At 41.3% G+C, this 15,666-nt stretch overlaps 1 protein-coding gene and 1 long non-coding RNA gene across 5 annotated transcripts in view; one reads left to right on the forward strand and one right to left on the reverse strand.

Moving 5' to 3' along the window:
- Positions 1–847: 847 nt before the first annotated feature.
- ADTRP (androgen dependent TFPI regulating protein) overlaps positions 848–15,666 on the reverse strand; it is a 35,359-nt gene continuing 20,540 nt past the window's right edge. The window contains exons 3-5 of one of the 4 annotated variants that reach the window (XM_062617902.1): positions 13,503–13,618; positions 8,409–8,560; positions 848–2,094 (exon numbers count right to left, since the gene is read on the reverse strand). In XM_062617902.1, coding sequence (XP_062473886.1) covers positions 2,051–2,094; positions 8,409–8,560; positions 13,503–13,618 — 312 coding nt within the window. In that variant the 3' untranslated portion in view covers positions 848–2,050. Of the gene's footprint in view, positions 2,095–4,615; positions 4,995–8,408; positions 8,561–13,502; positions 13,619–15,666 lie in introns of those variants that run through there. The other 3 variants (XM_062617900.1, XM_062617901.1, XM_062617903.1) reach the window with 3 other exon arrangements.
- On the forward strand, positions 2,281–6,485 carry LOC134163235 (uncharacterized). Its single transcript, XR_009964635.1, has 3 exons — positions 2,281–2,820; positions 4,375–4,550; positions 5,803–6,485. It is a non-coding gene; the product is annotated as an uncharacterized LOC134163235 (long non-coding RNA).

Genomic DNA, 15,666 nt, shown 5'->3' on the forward strand with positions numbered 1-15,666 from the left:
TAGTGTAAACGTCATAAAGGCCAGATCCTCACTCAGAGTACCGCAGTAAAGTCTTTCTGAAATCAGTGTCGGATTGCAATCAACACAGGTGCATGCTTTCTTCCTTACAGGGCTTCATGTGCACCAGAGAAAGGAGCAAAGCAAACCCAAGATCCCATCAGTTGTATTTTGGGAGCAGGCACTCCTGATTGCTTTCCCAAAGAGCATGACTGGGATCCAGCTTCTCCACAGCAAAAAGCAGTGCCTCTTCTGAGTCCTTTTTAAACAAAGAAACACACACACGTACGATTCTCCTCAAACCCCTTGTAGTTCAACAGCACAGTCACCTCACTAGATCCAGAAGGTAACCCTGGCACAAGTGGGAGTCAAGGACAAGATCTGCTGTTCAGATCAGACATGGAAAGAGCTACCCCTCCATGTCAGGTCCCAGGCTCTACTTTGAGTTTCTGACATTTAAGCTTTTACAGTGGGTTACTTTGAGCAACCTGAGCTAGTGGAAGGTGTCCTTACCCATGGCAGGGGGTTGGAACCACATGACCTTTTAGGTCCCTTCAACAGTTCTGTGATTCTGTGACCAGTAAAAACCAAAATATTAGAAGAGGTAAAAAAAAACAACAAAACTGTTCAGAGTTGCCTCTTCCCTAATTCCCTTGATTTTTTTCTTCACTGTTTGTCTCTGAAATATTTCCTTTGACCAGCATCTTTAAAGTGTATTCCTTCCATGTTCTCCTTTAGTTTCAGCAGAAAAAGATGGGGGGGGGGGGGGAGTGGTGTGCCCACATAATTGCTTACATTCCCCTTGCAAAGTTAGCTGGAGTGAGTTATCTAGATAAGCTGAGAATTACTGGATGCATGCACATCTTTCATTGAGTTAGCTTACAGTCTAGCCCTAGTCTGTTAACTTCCCAGACTAGAATTTTATCAGGTGCTTAACATGTGAAAAGAACAATCTTATGTATACACATTATCTTTTTATTGCTCACAGGCAGCTTACAATGTGTTTCATTTTTACTAAGCTCCAGCAGCATTTGGAAGATGAAAATAACACCCCGGTGAACTGCACACACAGTAGCTCTAAGCTAAGGGTTTTGGCAATGAAGATGGAGTTAGACATTTAAGTACTGGAACTAGTTTCAAATCCTCTTTTAAATGCAAGGCTAATAACAGAGATCTTTCTTTTTCACATTGACCATTAAGGAACACTTATGCTACTGTTGGTTTTGCCTGTTTATTGGAGTTTGCAAAGCAGATCTCCAGTGTTTTAGATGTTAACAAAATGTTGAGGCTAATAACAGAAATCAACTATATTGAAGTAGATTAGTAAACGTGAATGGAGTGTAATTATATGGCAAGCAGCTTTATGTTAAACAGTGCTTTAAATTAACATGCTTTCTGTCAAAGCAATCATACTCTCAGTATAATTAGGTTACTTCTGCTGCAAGATTAACTGAAACCAAGAAAAAGGAAGAAAGTATTGCATTCAGATTTCCTGTTAAAATGGAAGGGAGATATTATGCATATTAATATCCCAGAAAGTTTCTCGTTAGGAGAACTTGGCTCCATGGTGAACTGTGCAGACATTCCTAATTACAGTCCTTGTTAGCCCAATTTGTTATCTAGCTAGCTTGGAAGTCACAGCACTGTTAAAATTATCCCTCTTCTTAATTTTTTCCAGACCTGATGAAGGGCAATCCAAACAAGAGCTGGCTTGCATTCACAGGTCTTTTAGAGAGTAGTGCCAAGCTCATGAGGGAGTTCATTTACCAGTGATGAGTTTTAACCATGGACACATCCTCACATACATTGTGCAAGATATGAGAAACTTGTGTAAACAGACGAACACAATTTTCTTTTCATAGAAGTTGCAGAGTTATCATGTAAGAGGCAAACATTTCATATTTTCCACTAGTTTTCCATATGTCTGATGACATAATGGCTTCACCAGAAACTGCAATGAATTGGAGAAAGGATTTATCACAGCTGCATTTATTTTCCTCTACTTCATGGCTTCAGTGTTCATGGAGAGATTGTTTGGCTCTAAGAGGAGGATTCACTTGCCTTTCTGCCTGTAGTCCAGTATTACTATTGAATCTCCTGTTTGGAGGCAGAGGAGAAGAGATTATTATGGGGTGGAAAAAAAAAAAGCACAATAGAGAAGTCCTTTTACAGATCAGATACACTGTTGGGAGGAGGATGTGAACCTGGCCCCAGCCTCCCAACATCCCTGGGAAACCGAACCCACCTGGGAGTGGGAGTAAGCTATGGCTTGGACCAGCTGCTGATGTTGAATGAGCCTGAGGCATCCCTAGCAAGTAAAGGATTACTCTGCTACTGAGGAATGATTTGAAATCTAACATGACCACATCCATTGAGAATAATGGTGCTTTGTTAATGGGAAAAAGTATATGCTGCCAAACAAACCTAGCTTGGTGTAAGAATATGTGAAAAACTTTAAAAATAAAGCTTGTTTGGAAAGACAGCTGATCATTAATCCCTGCATCTGAGATGTCTGGAGCATCCTCACATGGCTGGCCAGTACAGTGCAGGGCCTACTGCAGGTCCACAGCTTTCAGAAGCACCACCTAGAGACCCAGTATACTGCCATGGGGCACACCAAGTGTACCTAATCTAATACATGGCCTCAGTCTTCCTGTTGACGATCATTTATGCACAGGGAACCCTGTGCTTTCCTTGTCCATAAACCTCAGAGGCTCTGAAACACTAATTGCTGTATTTTATTTATCTCCAGCCTGCCTAGCGTTTGTTAATTGACCTGGTATGGAGTAAAATCCTGGCATTTCTTCCTTCCCAAAGGATCCTGTATGTATTTTGCACTGACCACATATATATTTTAAAGATTGGGTAGAAAAAAAAAAGACTATCTTATTAGGTCAGGGACAACATATTAGCAAGCACCTGTTAATGTCTGGCCTTCAGTGATGAAACTGTAAGCCCTAGGTTGCCAGGGCTTCCGATCCTGTCTGCCTCCAGTGCATCATCAGATAAACTTGTCAGTAAGAGCAGGGTGTGTGACAGATGGCACAGGTTTCCTTTAAATAGTTAGACTCCTCTACCCGAGGGGTAACTGCAGCTTGGGGGAGTGACAAATATAAAGGATATAAATATGCCATCACAGGTTTGTGGCACAACTAGGATGAATGGATGAGACAAAAGCAGGTATTTGTATTTAGTTTGCAAATTCTGGGCTGTAAATCCTCTTAAATTTGAGTTCCATTTGTCACTGGCAATATACTGAAATTGTAGATATAAATATTATTTGTTCACTGAAAGAAATAGATACACCCTGGACTTTTATTCTTTGTTTTCAAAGGCACAATAGAACAAATGAAGTTATATTCTTGAAAAGAGGCTCAGTTTAAAGATCCCTTCTGGACGCTGTAATAATAAAGGGTAGAACCTGTATCTGCATTAATAACTATCTGCAGAACATGAGCATTTTCACATTCATGCAAAACCACTGTGCCAGGACAATGGTAAAATATATCTCACACAGTTGCCCTTTGCATCACTTTATTTGCCACTCGAGTTTCTGCAATCTCAACAGCTGCTCAGAAGAATGAGAGCATTGAGAATTCAATCGTATTATAGTATTTGTATTAGACAGATTCATGTGCTGTCAACGTAGGCTGGGTTTCCCAAAAGCTGACTACAGGGTATTAAGGGAGCTTGGTTTCAGAGGCACATAAATACAAAAATAAAACCCAGGGAAAAAAAATTGTTTCCTAAAACATGTTATACATTTCTGGAAAATTCATTTAATGTAGAAGTGCTCCACAAAGAAGACTGCCATCTAACTTTAGCTCAGCTTTAGGTGAATATGTTTCAGCAGTGGCTTCACAGGCTATTCAAGAGCCTATTCAAGAGCCTGTAGAAGATCTGGAGGAGCACATTCATCTGTGCACTGGGCAGGTGCAATTATTCCACCATAAGTTTTCTCTTTTTTCCTGGGAATAATAGCTCTTATTCTTGTTGTACTGCTTTATCCCATGCTTTACAATATCTGTAATTCTGGCTTTGTCCCCAGTGTTTCCTAGCCAGCTGCTGACCAAAGCTTTCTCCTCTGAAGGTCAATGAGCATCAAGGCATGGATCTGTTGGAGCTGCTGCAAGCTCTTAGAGCTAGCCTCCTGTTCTGCCCCATTCCATCACATGGAGATGAGCATTTCTCTGGACTTGGCAGAGGCCTTGTGGATGTAAAATCTTGCAAGAGGTTTGCCCAGTGTCTCTCTGCAGGTATTTAAATCACTGGTGCAGTGGGTATTTGTTGCTAGCTACAGCTCCTATCCAGCTGCATTTCAAACTATTGAGCTGAAACAGCTGCTGAATGTTGTTCTCTGTTGTTTTTTTTTTCCAGGTGAGTTAGATGGAAGACAAATGAATTTGCTTTGTCTTCAAATGCTGGTGACAGGGAAGAGACCTCATCTGAAATGTTGCTCTGTCTGATGTGGAGAACTTTGATCCAAATTTCTCCTGAGGATCTGGTTGTCTCACCAGGAATAAAACGCAAGGGAAAACGGCTTTGCTTTATTTGTGAGTGTTCTAGTTTGACTGTAGTAACATGAGATCAGTTGCCTGTATGTTTTTTCTGCCCATTAGGGAACAGGAGAATCTATCGCACGGTTCCTCTTTGGTACTCAGACCCTGTAGCCAAATTCTTGGCTGAGGTGAATTTATGGCAGTAAAAGAATCAGCCCACTGTTTCAAATTATCCTCTTTGGAGTTTCTGTATTGCTCAACATGGTCTAGTACTCTAGAAACTCTGGGATTTAAAGCAAAAAAAAAGTCATTACTGGTACTATTTTCTGTGCCTCTCAGGCTATGCAGCTGGGTTGCCTTAGTTACCACCAATCCAACTGTGCAAGGGGAGGGAGAGGCACATAAGAGATAATACATTTTTAAAACCTCCAATACTGTATGAAACAATTCATCTATAAATAATAGAAGAAATTTAGGGTCTGACATTGTTTGGTTATTCTGAAAAGGGAAAACAAGGTTATATTATTTGACAGCCTGGATTTTTCAGCTCTCAGAAATGATACTGCATCTTTTTGGTCAAGCACTGGACATACCGCTTTAAAAATTACTTGCTTGAAGTGGAAAGCTGCCATCCATAGACTTTGGAATAAGTTGGACCTGAATATACCTTTAAGGGTGAAAAAGAGTAAATATTTACGTAGCTGTTTTTAGGACAAGTGGTAGTGGCCTGAAGCTATAAAGGAACATGAAAGAGAGCCCATATAAAGCATGGTATGCTGTGGGACAAGTTTCATTTGTGGCCTGAAGTCTGCCACAGGATGTAAATCCAAAAGGAAACCAGGCTTGCCATTCATGTGGAGCTATTTGTGAATCACTTCTCACACCTTTGACTAAACACAACTTACCTGGCCACAAACTCAGCTAGCTTTCTTCCTTCAAGTGGGAAGGAAAGAGAAGTAGCCTCCCCAGAGCCTTTCCCCTTGGGTAGAAGCCTGGTCAGAGCAGCCCAGATAAGGTGCTCTGCCTGGTAGATGCTGCCAGCATCAGGTCCAATTGCTTGGTGGCTATGGGTGTTAGTGGAGAAGGTGTTTCCAGATGTGCTATAGGAACCTACTGGACAATTGCATTACTGTAACTCAAACCGTGCCTTTGGGGGACCAAGCAGGAAGCAGAAGAGAGGGCAGAAGTGCCCTTCCACATACCCTTTGTGGTGGACAGGGTGGAGGGTCTGGAGAGATGGAGAGGTTTGTCTTCTACCACCACAAATCGTTTTGCTTTGTGTGGTTTGCTTTTTTTCTTTCTGCAGGGTTGTTTTAACTGCATCATCTCCGTTATTGTGATGGGAAGGTGATACAAGAAAGGGTAGAATGAAAAAAAGTGGAGCCATTTTTGCTGTGAGAAGAGAGGTATGTTGGAATCATGTCTTCATTCAGTTTGCAGCTCTTTTTACTTTGGCAATGCTGAGCCAAAGATTTATCTCAGTCAGGAACTTATTAAGACTCCAGCACACTGTAATTTCAAATAGTTTCCCTCTGGCTGTGATTCAATATTTATTGTGGCCTTGTTATCAATACAGCTTAAGGAGGTCCTACCCTTCTCTTGGGTGGACACAGCTGAGAAATGGGTCAGGAAAAAAAAAACAGTGTTGAAAACAGCCTCTGCTTGCAAGAAACCTTGCTTGAGCAACCTGGTCTAGTGGGAGGTATCCCTGCCCATGGCAGGAGGGGTTGGAACTAGATAATCTTAAGGTCCTTTCCAACCCAAACTATTCTATGATTCTATGAAACAGGCGTGCGTAGTAGAATAAGAGGGAGTGAGGGGTAGTAGGCAGGAGCTTATTGAGAAGTTATTGCTGCCAAAGCTCCCATACAATCAAACTATAGCCTCAGATACTGTGGATTGCCAGGTATCAGGGTACAGCTTGAAACTTCTTTTATCAGTGCACAACAAATCCAGGGAATGCTGCTAGTCCTGGGGGTGAAGAGCTGAGGATGCATGTGAAGCAGCACAAACATGGGGAAATGTAACTCAGCGCAGTGTCCCACACATGGATGAAAACACTGTGTAATTGTTAAGGCCATGATTTTGTGGATCCTTTGAAAAATATGAAGTATGTATGGAGAGGCAGACCCACTACACACAGGAGTTCTCCATAGATTGCAAGAGCACACCAGATACCTGTGGAGGATATTGTGTATGCTGTGTTTATATATATTCTCTGAGATAACGTTTGTGCTATCACAACTGGGGGATGCTTTTCAGCCTTTCTCTGTGCACAGAAAAGAAAGCTGAGTGTTTGTCCCAGTTTCTTTAGAAAGCTCTTAAATTAACATCTCTTAAGTGGGCATATTTAGTCAGCTGTTCAAACTGTGTCCAATTTGTGCAGTTAATTTGATCTCTGCTTGGCATGACCTTTTGCCCAATTGATTAACACCTTGCAAATCAAATTAATTTCATTCTGATTATCTCCAACTTACGCATCTCCAATTTAGGCATACTCTAGGCCTGAAATTACTATTATGTACTCAGTGATGAAGAAATCTGACACCTAGATGTATAAGCTATGCAAAGACCTATATTGTCTTATGATGATGTGGTCTTTGATTAGTAATAGCTACTGTTTATGTGATGCCTCTGAAAACAGAGCTAGTGCAGGATCTGTTTTCATTTACCAGCAATCCTCATTTTGTATCACATTTATGCAAGAATAGAATTCAGCCAAAATTTCCAAACATGGACATGTAGAGCAAGCATCTTATTTGCAAAGGTATCAAGCGGTGAAGCTGGTTATTCAGCACATTTGAAAGTCAATCTGCTGCTTTTAGGTAGCTGAGAGTACGAATGGTGAGAGACTAGCTACAGACGCTCTGCTTTGGCTTGACAGGCATGTGAGACTTCACAAAATGCATCAGGCATTAAATGTTCCCTGAGAACAGAGGGAAGTTGTCTTATTTATTTTCAGAGGTGTTTTTGCAGCATTTTTTCTTTCATCAGAAAGCTAGTGTAAGAAATTGCAAATGTTCACACGTTTGTCCTAAATAAAATACATGCGTTTTCCTGACGGAAACACTTTCATCCTCAAAACCATAATCTTGACTGAGAAGGGAGAGAGGAAACCAGGTGAGAAATAATAATAATTATAATAATATAACCCTATGCCAAACCACCAAAGCTGCTTCATCAGTTGTTTATTCCTTCCTTTCACTTGTTGAACGTGTCCTCCTAAACTACTTTCTTTTTCTAACTGCCCATTTGTCCAAGGAGGCTGCCTTTCATTTTCTTTAAATCACCACTGATTATGCCACTACCAAAGTAGAAGGCAGATGTTCTCAAGAGTTTGTAAAACTTTCTGAAGTGCTGTTTTACCCACAGAGGTGCTGTGATGCTTTCACTGGGATACACTAATGCCTTCCTATAAATTGTCAGTAAATTGCAATTCCCTTGACAAACACCACATAATGAAGGTGTAAAAGTTTCAGCCAGAGAGATTTAGTTCCTCTGGAACCTTGTTTGAGAAGAAATTCAAATTCCAGTGATTATGCTGTTAAGTGGTGTTTCTTGAGCCACATTTGTGAAACCTGGCCCTGTATCTGGTGGGATTGGGATTCTTGCTCCAATTTGTTGTCTCTTTGTTATTAACTGGTTAGGACCTATCAATCTCTAGCAGACACCCAAATACCACACCCACAGTGTACAAGGGTCCCCTTCCAGGTTGGACAAGGCTTTGAGCAACCTATTCTAGTGGAAGGTGCACCTGCCTGTGGCAGGGAGTTGGAACTGGATGAGCTTTAAGGTCCCTTCCAACCCAAACCATTCTGAGATTCCTTTCCTACCTGCTTAGGCAATCACAAGAATTCATTTAGATGATATTTTTTCATATAGATAGAAGTGAAAAACAAAACTTGGACTGACCCCATATAACGCTGTTGAGGAACTCCCCGAAGTTGTAGAAAGAGATGATGATGGCAACGCTAACGGCAAAGAAGGCTGCTAGCCCGGCTGGGCTGAACAAAGCAAAGAGCGGATATACCCACTCTCCTGTTACAGAATAAATCCACAGGACCCTAGACAAGGAGAGAAATGACCTTTGGTTAAAACCATTCAGTTAGAAGAACCACTTCATGATTTCTAGCTCCTGAAGGACCAAGTTATCAAAACAATCTTGATACAGAGGAAATTAGCTCCACTGTCAATACATCTCCTTGGCATTTGGGCTATTTGCTGTGAAGCACACTTGAGCTGCTGCTGAATTAGATGGGTTTCATCACAGTTTGAAATGCACACAATGTTCTGCTCTTCACCCTGGTGGCACTGGCTATTAACAGTGGCAAAATAATGGTAAAATAAAAAAATGCTTACAAATAGGGATGGCACGTGACTATTCTAAGGGAAGCTTATTCAAATGAGCTCTCACATATGTGCTTGCTCTTTAGTTACAACAGCTTTTCAGCCCTAGCCATATTTCAAGGATCTGTGAAGGCAAAGTGCTGTTTCTCACTGTCTCTATCCTGCCACTGCTGACCACTGTTTTGGGGAGTAGGAAGAGGTTTTCAGGAGGCTAGAGGCTATGAGAATTCTCCAGCACATTTCCTCTTGGTCTAAGAGGGAGGAGGAGAAGAGGAGCAGATAGGTAGGAAACAAAGGTAGCTGCTTTGCTCCTTTGTGCCAGAACCGTTTGCAAAGCACTCTCTGGAAAAGGGAAAGAAGGTTAAGAGAAAGGATAAACATGCCTGCTTTACAGGGCTTCTTTTCTTCTGTTTAGACCCTCTCTTTCTGCCTTTTTCTTCTCTCAGAAAAAACCCACCTTGTAGTGGCTGTCAGTCCACTGATATTATTTTCATTATTTATGTCTCCTAAGTGTGGTCGGTAGCAAATGCCTGGACTTAAGAATATAAAAATGGTCCCTATTTATTAAATAATGGCTGAAATTTAATACGTTTGTAATAAATATGTAAAGAACATAAAAATTAGGGTGGGTCTTTAGTGATTGTTATGAGGATGTGTTATTTTAATGATAATTGCCATAAAAAGGACCTTTGGGTCCAACATGTTCCAAAAGGTTTAATTCTTAATTTAAAAAAAACACATCTGAGGAACATATCATACTTTCCACCACCAGTGCCTACACAGGAATGCAATCCCACTCTCTCTGATGGCACCAAGCCTGTCAGCTTACACTGGGCATCATGCTTCAAAGGAAATGACAAGCACGCTGCCCCATCAGCCTGAAACTGTCATGAAACTGAGAAATGGGAGAATGATAAGGAAAATACTACTACTACTACTACTACTACCAATAATAATAGTGTGAAAAGATGATTTCTCCTTTCTTTAGGTAGAGAAGGAAGGGGTAGGGTATAAAGAGGTGCCTTAAAGAGAGATTCACTAATCCCCATCTAAGGGATAGAGTGAGGAAATGGAGGGGGGTGATAGTGGAGCTGTCCGGGCTGAGCATGGAAATGTTAAGGGTTGAGACTCATTTTCATGATTTAAGGTTCTTTCATCAGGCAAACAAGGCTGTGAAACAGCTAAGTGATTAAAAAGAAAAAGCCTGCACAGAAGGCCACAGAGAGGCTGAGCAGAGGCACTGAAGACTGGGTGCAAGCTGGAGCCCATGCAAATGTCAGCATGTGTTCTTCACTGCACAGGGCTGCTGTTTTCTTAATGTGCTTCTAACAGCAAAACAGAGGGTGATAACTGCCTTTATTTTATATAATGAGGAACTAGATTATCTTGATGCAATTTGGCCAGCTGGTGTGCCTCGAGTGAAGCACTCCAACCCATATTTTCAAACCTAAACAAATGACTACGCAGGAGAGCTAAAGCACTTTCAGCTATCTAGCTATCCAGCTTGGTAGGAGCCCTGCGTTTCCAGGTTTTTTATCCTGGGGCATACCTCCAGATATACCTGAACTTACTCATTTGATCACAGAATGGTTGACAGGTTTTGGTTTTATTTTTGTTTTGTTTTGTTTTGGGTTTTGCTAGGGATTTTGTAAATCTTGCAAATGCATATTGCTCATTACTCATGGGCAACCAACTATTAAATATACATGCAGGATTTGGAAGCTTATTATTCTGAAGATTTCATTTTACCAAGTTTCATTTTTTCCCAAGATTTTACCTTGAATATCAGTGACTGAGACAGAAGCAGAAAATGCCCAGAATTATTGGGAGGATAGATGGAGATAACAGCCCTGGGCATAGCCAAATTTGCCAAACTGCTATAGGATAGAGAACAGCATTTAGATACTAAGGAGAGGTGATGTGCTGTCATAGTACAGCTGGATAAAACTGGTGAATTTATCCTGTCCTCTCGTTACCTGTCCATGAATGTTAGCAGGACCACCACATTCACTGAAGGGGAAAAAAATGGCATCTCTAGGGAATTATTCAATGGGATGATCCAAAAAGAAGAAAATAACATATTGCTTACATATGATCTCTCTGAGTCTGGTCAATTCTAAATTAAAAAGTTGTGTACTGAAAATGAGCATGCAGTGACTGAAAAAGAATTTGATTCCCATCAGAGATGGAATATGGACCTGTTGCAAGAAAGTTATCAGTCTCTAAATTTAAGTGGTGGTGGTTTTTTTTTTGTATTGTAGTTTTGTATACAAAATGCAACCTATAATGATTTATATTCCCTTGAATATAAAAGTTTGAACTTTTCTCCAAAGACACATGCAAAATTGTGAAAATTAAGGTTTATTTTATACTGATCTGTTATCACTGAAATGGTAAATGGAAATCTATTGTTATTTCCTTTTTAAGATTTAAAAATGCCAGTTCTAAAATGTATATATTCTTCACTGTTTTCAATGTGATGACTCCAGGAGTAAGGCATTACTTAATGCAGCCAGGAGGTGCAAGTTCCATCTTTGCAAGAATTAACTAACATGCCTAAAGGTTCTCTAAACCCTGATGCCCCACAACTGAAAGCCACCTTTCCGTTTTGAACACTGTGGGTATTCAAAGCTGCAGTGAAGCCCCACTCAGACGCAGGTATCTCATGTGAGGCATCACCGGCTGCTTGGTTTCTCTACTGCCTTGCAGTGACCAGTCAGTTCTCAGCCCATCCACACTGGGGAAGGGGAAGCTCAGCAATGACAGTAACAGTTCAAGGAGAGACTTTTAGGAAGGACTGTTGCTTGTGAAACATAAGGTGCCCAAATGGGGCTATTAATTCACCAGGTTGCAGAACCAACAGTGAACTATTTACATGTGTAAAGATTTCAGTGCACAGGCTAAGAAATTTTTTTGTTAGTTGAACCCTGTTCTCTGTGGTTGCAGTTAACTGAGACAAGGAGGCAAAAAGAAAGCAGACAGCAAGCAGGTTCCTTGCTGCTTCAGGAGGAAAGAAAGCAACAGTATTGCAATCCTAATATCTTTAACCCAGTTATCAGGGCTCTGAGACACAGGTGACAAGTGCTCTCACGGACCACCTTCCACTCAGGATCTCAGCAACACCCATGAGACATCAAGTCATAGAAGATACTGCAAGGACTCAAATGTGTTGATACTTGTATTGATCATCACCCTTTGATGAGGATTCAGGTCCCAGCATGACCTGTGTCTCCTGTGGGGTGGAATTGCTCAGCTGATAGGGGCTTTAGGGGAAAGCATGGCACTCATGACTGCAATAGCTGCCTGGAGAGCTGTCTGGTCTCAAAGACAATAAAAACCAAATGCTGTCAGAAGGCAAGCAAAATTAAGCTGGCTTTAAGCAACTGGGTGAACCAGAACATAGAAAAGGAATTTAGGAAGCCGTGATTGTAATCCTGTTAGGCTGTGGCCTGGATTAGGATAAATGGCTCCTAACTTGGTTACGTAACATAGCAGTGAAGTCCACTGCTTCGCCAGCCACTCTGATGGTTTTCGAGTCACAGGAACATTTCATCTGTGCAGTTTATTTTCTATTCCAGATTTTCATTTGGTGGCCTGAAGGCAGTCTCTAGGTAAGAGTGAGAACTGGTAGGTGGGAATTGGAAGAATGGGCACTCTCATAGTCCCAGTAACTTCTCAGAAATCTTTGTGAGAGTAAGTCACCTCCATGCTGACCGGTTGTTCTGTACCCTCTGCTCTAGGGCCTGGGTGCTTCCTGCACTCTGGAAAGTGATATTGCAGCATACCCTGAGAGTATACGGACTCATTCTTGAGCTGAGTCTCAATGTAAGTCATCTTCAGAGTGGTCTGAAGCTTTGACAGGTGCCCATATTCAGATGGAGCAGGCAGTGCCTCCAGACCACTGCATCCAGGATGCAACAAGCAGGAGTGGATGTAAAACCAGCTCCAGGGGTGCATGACACACACAGGACATGAAGGGGTGGCTGTGGGCTGGGGGGTGCCTGGTGAGGGATAGTTTATTGTCTCAGGATCACCCTCCAACAGGTCGGAGATCAGCTGAGGTATGTAGCTGGAAATGTAGGCGGTGTCCACCGGTGGAGTGGGAGGTGGAGTGGGGCAGATGCCTCCTTGCTGCCCGTCAGCGTGCACCTGGCTCTGGATATCATTTTCTATCTCAAGTTTCTAAACCCAGACATGTGTCCCTGCCAAATACCAAACTGGGTTTTGCTCCTCTTCTGCTCCCATGACCCCAAGACCTTTGAGATTTGGAGTTTCTGCAGTGAGCAAGACACCGAGCAGAGGTAAACTCGATGGCACTGTTAGATGTACTGGGTTAGAAATAAAAACCCAGCCTGGAGAAATAACTCAAAGTGCACCAGAGTTCATGGCAATTTAATTGTTTTTCTAAAAGAGGCCATATAAGAGCAGGAGATATTACGTATGGTCTCAGGACCAGTATTGTGTTTGAAGAAACCTGCCCTGCCTCTGTCTGGAAATAGTTTTCATGGGTCTCAGCTGAAGTTTAAATGACTTCTCTCCACAGAACAGACTGCTGTCTCCCACGTGCCTGGGAGGGGACCTAAATCTAAGTACAGCATTTGGCCCTATTTTGCAAGCTAGATCACTTAAAGAAAATGTTTTAAAGTATGTAATTCTTACCAGCTGATATACAGAAAGCTGACAAATCCCAATAGGATCAATCCCTTCTTCTTTGCTGGGTAACGGTGGGGCAAGGCAAGGAGTTCCAGGACAGCAAATGGCAATATAGCTGTGTGCTGAGGAGAAAGAAAGTCTGTCAGTGATCAATCACAGTGCCTCTCCTTTGGTGATTGCTGATCACGAAGCTCACGAGTCTGCCCGTGAGCAAAAGATTATTTAACAGCACTGAATGTAACTGTATACAAATGCACATAATTCTTAATTTTTTTATAGTGAAGAAGTACCCCTTCAGTAATGAGCATGGAAATTTTCTTGTTAGTGTGCTGTATAAAGTGGGTAAAGATGTGTGTCTGCAGAATGACCTGCATTCCTTCATAATACGTGAGCTTCCCGTTTATATTTTATAATACTGTAACTTTTTTTGGTAATTCCCATTAGAGTACAGAAGGTATAGGAGCCTATTGTTACATACATTTGAGGATGTCAAAAGTGTCCTCCTTGAACTCACTAAGCAATTGTTGAATTGCCTTCATGTTCTCCTCAAGTCATTATTGTATTTTATATATTGAAATATTATTTACTCCATTGAATTGCAGTTTGTTGTGCTTCTCTTTGTAAACTGAAAACGTGGAAGTAATCATGCAGAGGACTTAAGTTATCTGTGATTTGAGATGGTGAAGGAACTTCAAAGATGCTTAGCCAAGGGTTAGTAAAGTATCAGCTTTATGGAGAAGGTTTGGGTTTTTTTTCTTCTCTCTTTTTTTTTCCAAAGAGTTTATTCATAGAATCATGGAATAGTTAGGGTTGGAAAGGACCTTAAGATCATCTAGTTCTAACCCCCCTTCCATGGGCAGGGACACCTCACACTAAATTTGAGTTACATTAAGTTTGAACTATATTAAGGGGCTTGACTTTCTAGGGCATTTATGATGACAACTGAGCATGGAGGAATTTTAGCACAGGACAGGACAGACCAGGTGGCACTGCCTGTTTTGTGGTGGGGAGCTGCCTCCAAGAGGGATGCTTCTCACTGTTTGGGAAGTTGGAGGCAGAGCATAAGTCCTTCTGGGCTCAGGTATCAAACAGACAGTGCAGGGGTTTTGGAATGCCTCAAATTGTTGGGTGATTTGTGGTAATTTCAAAAAAATATTTGTTGGGGTGAAACCTCCCCACTAAAAGTTTTGTAATATTCCCTGTGCAAGCAAACGATAGTTTGAAGTTGCAGTACCTAGTACAGAAGGCTTAAACAATGCTAGAAATAACACAGCAAAAACAGTCAATGAGGCGCAGCAAGAGAAAACTATAATAACAACTGTAGCTGACTATTTGGTTAAATTTCTGTTAATTAAGCAAATAATTTAATGAGTAGATGGGGAGGGGAAAGGAGGGAGCACAGCAGAGAAAGACAGACATTTAAACAGAAAAAAAAAACAAACCCAAACTAATGATTTTTTTGATTTTGTTTTTCCGTAAAGGCACAGCCTGCTGAGTATGCTGTATGATACGAAGTTTCCTCTTGTCCGAGGGAAGTGATTTTCGTACCTTAAATGTGCATTTGTCAGAAGTGGTGAGAGATTTGGTGGTATGGTGTCAAAGTTTTGTTGCTGTATATTCATAGTATATGTTGCCACAAATGCATATGAAAATCTTTAAATGTATATTGAGCTACATACAGCATGCATGAAAACATTATTTACCCATTTGTTTAAGAGGCAGACATCCATTTTTGTCTGCCATTGCCAAGCGTCAGCTCTCTGGAAGCTGCGTGTCCTCCCTCAGGCCCTGGAGGAGCTGCTATTCATATCTGGCTGTCCTACTACCAAAATAACCCTTCCATCTCAGTTATCATTTTCCAGAGAAAAGAGATAGAAAAGATTTATTGGATGTTCCAGCTCCTCTCACTCATTGACACTGAGATTTTCCTCTGGTCTGTTTCACAAAGATATTCTCCAGCTTGGTTGTTAGCAGAGGTCTCATTGTATCAGTACAAGTGATTCCTGGATTCATTTAACCATTAAATGTCTTCGATTCACAGAGTTTTCATACATAATCCCTCTGTCTTTTAGTTAGAAATCCATGTGCTAGGCTGATTTTAGAATGATTTCCATAGGTGTTCAATAGTTTGTCTTTGAATAGGCCAAAATACTTGTGCAAGACAGCAATG

The sequence above is a fragment of the Pezoporus occidentalis genome, unplaced genomic scaffold (assembly GCF_034315485.1).
Source record: "Pezoporus occidentalis ecotype Australia unplaced genomic scaffold, CSIRO_AGI_Poc_V1 ctg2, whole genome shotgun sequence".
Lineage (NCBI taxonomy): Eukaryota > Metazoa > Chordata > Aves > Psittaciformes > Psittacidae > Pezoporus > Pezoporus occidentalis.